At 32.8% G+C, this 7,641-nt stretch overlaps 1 protein-coding gene across 1 annotated transcript; it reads left to right on the top strand.

Moving 5' to 3' along the window:
• Positions 1–733: 733 nt before the first annotated feature.
• C4H (cinnamate-4-hydroxylase) lies at positions 734–4,373 on the top strand. Its single transcript, XM_020379031.3, has 3 exons — positions 734–1,594; positions 2,194–2,327; positions 3,501–4,373. Exons 1-3 carry the CDS (start codon positions 810–812, stop codon positions 4,097–4,099), a joined length of 1,518 nt encoding a protein of 505 aa, XP_020234620.1. The 5' UTR covers positions 734–809; the 3' UTR covers positions 4,100–4,373.
• Positions 4,374–7,641: the final 3,268 nt, after the last annotated feature.

Raw genomic sequence — 7,641 nt, forward strand, 5'->3', positions numbered from 1 at the left:
TTATAAAAAAAGTATAAAGAATATTATATACATATATATATATAAGACGGTGATAGGATTAATTAGCGGAAGTAAAGTAAATGGTTGGGAAATTTAAACAACTTGTTGAAGGTTTGTTACAGTATGGATGAAAAAGAGTGAATGGAGTTGGACAAGTAGAAGTTGTTTTTATTTATATTTTTGGTTAAGAAGATGAGAATTTGATTTTATAGTTATATTATATATGAAAAATAAATAAAAAAAATGGGCCAGCTACCAACCCCTCCTCACCTACTACAAGCGCTCCTCTTCCTACCCCTCAAAGTCAGCGTAATTGAATGCCGTCACCCCCTTACCCTCAAAACACTTTCTTCATTTCCAAATACACTTATATCTTTAAACATATAAATTCATTCTATTTTTCTCAACATCTCACCTACCAAAACAAAAAATAGTCCCCATATTTTCCATTCTGCAAGTGATGATTATGTAATAATTTAACTTAATAATAAAATGGATTATGCCCAAAACATCTGAACTTAATAAATTGGATAGATTTAAAAAGGGTCAAATTTAAAATTAATAGACTGTAACATACTAATAATAATAATAATAATAATTAATTATAAATGAGAGATTGAGAAGTGGGGGCCAGAAAGAAAGAAAGAAAGAAAAGACGAACAAGAACCACAAGCTCCACCTAACCCGTCCTGGAGCTACCATCATACTTGCTCTATAAAAGCTCCACACACCCCGCCACTTGTTTCAAATAACATCATCACACAAACACACATTCATACACCTCATCTCTCACACCCACCACCACGTGAATGGATCTCCTCCTGCTGGAGAAGACCCTCCTGGGCCTCTTCCTCGCGGCGGTGGTCGCCATCGCCCTCTCCAAGCTCCGCGGGAAGAGGTTCAAACTGCCGCCGGGGCCGCTTCCGGTCCCCATCTTCGGGAACTGGCTCCAGGTGGGAGACGACCTCAACCACCGCAACCTCACCGACCTGGCCAAGAAGTTCGGCGACATCTTCCTCCTCCGCATGGGGCAGCGGAACCTGGTGGTGGTGTCCTCGCCGGAGCTGGCAAAAGAGGTGCTGCACACGCAGGGCGTGGAGTTCGGGTCCCGCACGCGCAACGTGGTGTTCGACATCTTCACCGGGAAGGGCCAGGACATGGTCTTCACCGTTTACGGCGAGCACTGGCGCAAGATGCGCCGCATCATGACCGTCCCCTTCTTCACCAACAAGGTTGTGCAGCAGTACCGCCAGGGCTGGGAGGCCGAGGCCGCCGCCGTCGTCCACGACGTCCGCAACAACCCCGAGGCCGCCGTCTCCGGCACCGTCATCCGTCGCAGGCTCCAGCTCATGATGTACAACAACATGTACCGCATCATGTTCGACCGCCGCTTCGAGAGCGAGCAGGACCCCATTTTCCAGAAGCTCAGAGCTCTTAATGGAGAGAGGAGTCGCTTGGCGCAGAGCTTTGAATACAACTATGGAGACTTTATTCCCATCTTGAGACCCTTCTTGAAGGGTTACTTGAAGATTTGCAAGGAGGTTAAGGAAACCAGGTTGAAGCTTTTCAAGGATTATTTCGTTGACGAGAGGAAGTAAGTCCTAATTCATTCATTCAACTTATTATTTCTTTAATATTACTATTACTACGAATTATTTCTATTCAATTTAAGTTTTTACGTTGTTAATTAAACTAACAATGTGTTTAACTTTAAGATTTTGGACGGTTACACTTTTATATAACTTTTTCAGATAATAAAAAAAAATTAACGGAAAATAAATAATAAGATGTTATGGAAATTAATTTAAATGTTTTTCTTTCTGTCAATCCCATGTTTTTATTATTTTTAGTACTTGTGTTTTCCTTTTTGTGTTCTGGATCTTCAGTCTCAGTCACTTGTTTTCTGTTTCCTTTTCTTTTTGGTACTTCCCAATGATTCTTTTGAGTTGATTTCACCGATTCATTTGTCTCATTCCTACTAGTTTTTCATTTGGGTACTCCATTGCTTCACTCAACCAGTTTTTTTGTCTTGTCCACGTGGATTATTCTACAACGTGAGATTCAATTAACTATTGAAGAGGTATATAAAAAGAATAAAATTGATTTGAACTAGAGCGGAAAGTAAAGTTTGTTTTATTCGAAGAGATTGTTTTATAGCGAATGAATTATTAAATTAAATGGGAATTAAAACAGGAAGCTTGGAAGCACGAAGAGTACCAGCAACGATGGACTTAAATGCGCCATTGACCACATTTTGGATGCTCAGAAAAAAGGCGAGATCAACGAAGACAACGTCCTTTACATTGTCGAGAACATCAACGTTGCCGGTAAGATGCTTTGCCTTCTATTTTATCACCAAAGAAATTAATGTCCTAGTGCCACAAATTGGTCAAATGCAAATAAAATAGTGATTATAATAGATCTTAGAAGAAGGTGGTTGGATAGGATGCCGGACAACCAAAAGAGTAAGAAAAGAAATTCATGATTTAATTTAAATCAAACAATATATATAGTTACGCTAACTTTAGAAGAAATAAAAGTTGGGACATGTGTACTTATACCTGTCACTTTAATGTTGTTAGCTTTTCAGTGACGGTAAAGTCATTTGCTGGTAAAATTAGGTATATGGTGCTGCACCGCAACTTTCATCAGCCCTTTTATAGAAAACATCTTATTTTAAAATAAGAAATTGGCAGATTCTTTTTTCCAAATTTTTGGTAAATTATTTATACCACACGACTAAAAGAGTGAGTTTAGATACAGATTCAATGGAAAAAGCCCTCAAGTAGTACATGGAAATTAATATTTTTTATCCAAGGTTTGATTTCTGATTTTATAACATGCATAAAGAAAAATTGCGTCGTTTTGATTTTGATTTATGTAAAATACCAAACGTAACGGTATTAATTAAATAAGCGCACAAGAATTTTTCTAGTAATTTTTTCTCATTTTATTAAAGGGGGGAAAACGAGACACGTAGTTATATATGGAACGTGTATTCATTGAATGAATAAGGGGTCACTTGGATGGTCCAACTACTTGGTAGGAGGCTCATTCTTATCTCATCAATTTGTCAACTTGTTCAACCTGACGTCTGACCTTACACGGAGACTTGTTCTTATCTTTTTAGTTTTGTAAATATATATATATATATATATATATTTATATTTTTAAAGTGAGATTCAGAGAAACTAATATTGACTCTTCTTACTACAAAAAGTTAGATGACTTTTCTAAATAATTAGAAGGTATTAAATTGGGATTTTTTTTATTATTAAAAATAATAGAGTGAAAATGAGATTGAAATGAGTTGGGTGATCACTGAGTCTCTGGCAGTAGTAGGTAACGATGGCGACTAAATTTGGTTGGTGGAGAAACCCCCGCCAACATTATTTTGTTTAGATTAGAAGGTAAGAAAAGAAGAAGAAACGTGGGGTGTTGAATTATTTTGCGGAAAGTATGATTAAGATGGAATAATTTTGACATGTTTTGTGTAACAGCAATTGAGACAACTCTATGGTCAATTGAGTGGGGCATTGCTGAGCTAGTGAACCACCCAGAGATTCAAGAGAAAGTAAGGGAAGAGATAGAGAGAGTGGTAGGAGCAGGGCAGGAAGTGACAGAGGCAGACCTGCAGAAGCTGCCATACCTGCAAGCAGTGGTAAAGGAAACTCTAAGGCTGAGAATGGCAATCCCTCTGCTGGTGCCCCACATGAACCTGCACGACGCAAAGCTGGGGGGCTACGACATCCCAGCGGAGAGCAAAATCCTGGTGAACGCATGGTGGCTGGCCAACAACCCCGCCAACTGGAAGAGGCCCGAGGAGTTCAGGCCCGAGAGGTTCTTCGAGGAGGAGGCCCATGTGGAGGCCAATGGCAACGACTTCAGGTACCTTCCCTTCGGCGTTGGCAGAAGGAGCTGCCCCGGAATCATTCTCGCTTTGCCCATTCTCGGCATCACTTTGGGCCGTTTGGTCCAAAACTTCCACCTCTTGCCTCCTCCTGGCCTCAACAAGATCGACACTAGTGAAAAAGGAGGCCAGTTCAGCTTGCACATACTCAAGCACTCCACCATTGTTGCAAAGCCAAGGTCGTTTTAGGCCCCACATCCATCCTCCTCTTCATCTCAATCAATCCCCTTTATTTTTTTCTTTTCTCTTTCTCTTTCTCTTTCTCTTTCTCTTTCTTAATGCTACGCCTATTGTATCAATGCTTGAATGAAAATCAATATGGGCTTCTTGTTGTTCCTATAAGCCTGCAAAGGATGGGTAGGTAATGTTTCTGTGTTGTCATCATCATCCCATTGTAAATCTCTCAACTTCAAGTGGTGGTTTTGAGATATGATTTTGTAATAAACCTACACTTCTCTCTCTATCTTTTCTCTTTCGGAACTATTATAACTTAATTGCTCTATACACATTAATTTGCAATTGCTTCAAACTTCAAAAATAATTAATACTGTATAATCCACTACCGATAAACAATAGTACTAACAAAATGATGAAATATAAAAGAAAATAGAAATTAACCATGTGTTGTAATCTAAAAAAATATTACTACAATAATAACATAAAATAGTAGAAAAATATTATAAAATGAAAGGTAAAAAATATTTGACAAGTTTTAAGGTTGATCACCTTCATGGGTGGTCCTCCGTAAATTACAATTATGAGCCTTTAGATTAAAATGGATGCAAATTATTATTATTTCTATATATTATAATTAACATTATTTTCTATTATCTTTTCCTAACCTTTTAAATTAGTGCATCACCGACCACAAAAAATAGATGTAATAATTATCAAAGTACTGTCATATTCATTGTCATCATCATTGCAACTATATCTACAATCACTATAACATAGATCAAACATGATCGAGAAAATTAGTGTCACTAAAGACTTGTATTGAACTTGGTTGAGTTGAATCATGCCTTTTGTGTTGAATCACGTGTCATCGTCAAGTTTAATCACTTGCTTCCTTTATGTTGAGTTGCAAGCCTCTATATTGTTGTTAGGGGGGTGTCAAATTGGGTTAATCTAGCTATATTGTTGTTAGGGGGGTGTCAAATTGGGTTAATCTAGCTAAAGTGGGATAGGGTGAATTGACCCTCCAAAGAAGCAAGGTGGGGTGGGTTGGACCACCAAAGAAAAATGGGTTGAAAAATGTAACTCATCTCACTTAATGGTGGATTAGCAGGTGGACCCAATTTAATGAATTGATGGGTTAAAAAATTGACTTGTCTTCAACCCATCTAGTTTTTTTAATATCAATTAAAATATTTCAATATACATTATCATTTCAACCTATAATTTTATTATTATTTGTAAAATTGATTAAAGAGTTATACTTATTCATGCAAATGACCAAAGTAAAACATATTTCTATTAAAAAAAAGACTATGCATGAAAATATACTTGTAAAAAATATGTGATTAAAATAATATATTTTTATTTCATATAAAATGAAACTAATTACCTAAAAAAAGAAGTTAAGTTACAAAATTAAAGCACCAATTCAACATAAATTCACTATAAAATTATCTTTTAAGAGTATAAAACAAAATAAAGAGAATTGATGGGTTAATCCACTAAGTTAGTAGGTTGGTGGGTAATATAGGTTTACCTATTCAACCCAACATATTAAAAATAGGTGGGTTAGTAAGTTGACCCATTAGGTTCAACCCACATTATCATTCCTAGTAGATGGTTGCCTTTACATTAGGTCGTGATGTGTCATCTTCCTTTTTGTCAAACATGGAATAAAAAGCCAAATCCATAGAAGAGGTGTAGAAGAAGAAGGAGAGAGAACTGTAAAAGAGGGTAAAAAATAGTGGTATCACTGCCTTTGGTGGCAGTGCACAATGACAATAGCACTTCGAGAGTAATACATGTAATAGGAGACAAAGAGGCCAAATAATATGGTATAGACAATACACTCAACTTTTTGGCCAAAATAAATTAAAAGAAAAAAATACATGAAATAATTTTTTTTTTTTTTTCATTTTAGGTGATTTCTGCCATGTGACAGAATTGTTAAATGGTGCAGGGGACCCCCTACTCCATCTATTTTCTAACGCACCTATTACGTCTGCGTCAACTTTTGACTGACATGATGCAAGAATCCCCTATACTTTGCTTGTCTTTTAAATGGCGCATGAGAGTCCCTCTCCATCTATGTAACGTTAGAGAATATATATATATATATATATATATATATATATATATATATATACATATATATATATATATATATATATATATATATATGGAGCATATCAAGTGAGAGGAAATTTATTATGAGAGATGAGAGGGTTAAAATATAACCCTTAGATTAATTTCCTCTCACTTGATTAAACCTCAAATTTTCACTCACTTGATTAATCTAAAGGTTATATTTTAACCCTCTCATCACTCATAATAAATTCCCTCTCACTTGATATACTCCCTATATATATATATATATTATTGAGTTTAAATATATTATTTAATATAATTTGATTAAATTTGTAGTAAGTTATTAAACGAAAAAATAGATAAATTTTTAAAAATAATAAAGGCTGCCTTATATTTATATGAACTTAGAAATTCAACTCAGAAAAAATAATTTAGGCATGTATTATGAACATTGTTGTCCAATTATAAATTAATATATAAAATAAATTATTTGATATTTTTTATTAATAAATAAATTTTTTGATTGGTATAAACTAGATTATTTTTAAAAACCATTCTTTTTTACGAGCTCTAATTGGTTTAGTGTAATTTTTTTTTACAATATTAGTATAAAGAAAATTAAATTCTATTAATATTATTTGAATTAGCCACATTTATAATATTAAGTAAAATAATCACATTTATAATATTCAATTAAATGCATATATTCAATTATTAAATTTAAACTATATAATTTTTAGATTTGAGATTTTAAAATTTAAAGATAATTTAATTTCATAATGATTACCAAAATATCTATATTATTTTATATTATTTTCTAAAATTATCTTTTATCATTTTAAAAATTAAATAAATAAATCATATATATAAATTTTCAAGTAAAAATAGTCACATTTATAATATTTAATTAAATATATATATATATTCAATTATTAAATTTAAACTATATAATTTTTAGATTTAAGATTTTTTAATTTTTTTAAATGTAAAGATAATTTAATTTCATAATGATTACTAAAATATTCACATTAATTTATGAAATTGTCTTCAATCATTTAACAATTAAATATCTAAATCATATATACACATATTCAAGTAAAATAGACACATTTATAATATTCAATTAAATACATATATTCAATTATGAAATTTAAATTATATAATTTTTAAATTTAAGATTTTAAATTTTTTAAATTTAAAGATAATTTAATTTCATATATTTTAACAATTATTTTAAATTAATGGATAATTATCTATATATATTTTAAACGCATATATTATATTTCTTAAATTTATAATATATAATGAATTTTAAAAAAATAAAAATTATATATTTACTTGTAACCGATTTGCAACAATAAAGATAAAATTAAATTTAGTTATCTAACCTGTAAAATAACACACAAAAATTATTCAAAAACACAAATAAATAAATAAGAAATTATAAACAAAAAATTAACTTACAA

This window comes from Cajanus cajan, chromosome 9 (genome assembly GCF_000230855.2).
Source record: "Cajanus cajan strain Asha chromosome 9, NIPB_CcT2T_4, whole genome shotgun sequence".
NCBI lineage: Eukaryota > Viridiplantae > Streptophyta > Magnoliopsida > Fabales > Fabaceae > Cajanus > Cajanus cajan.

Excerpts from the sequence above, each read along its gene's own strand:
- C4H (XM_020379031.3), top strand. The coding sequence starts at position 810 with ATGGATCTCCTCCTGCTGGAGAAGACCCTCCTGGGCCTCTTCCTCGCG. Across the intron at positions 1,595-2,193 it reads TATTTCGTTGACGAGAGGAA|GAAGCTTGGAAGCACGAAGA; the intron begins GTAAGTCCTAAT and ends GAATTAAAACAG. Across the intron at positions 2,328-3,500 it reads CGAGAACATCAACGTTGCCG|CAATTGAGACAACTCTATGG; the intron begins GTAAGATGCTTT and ends TTTGTGTAACAG.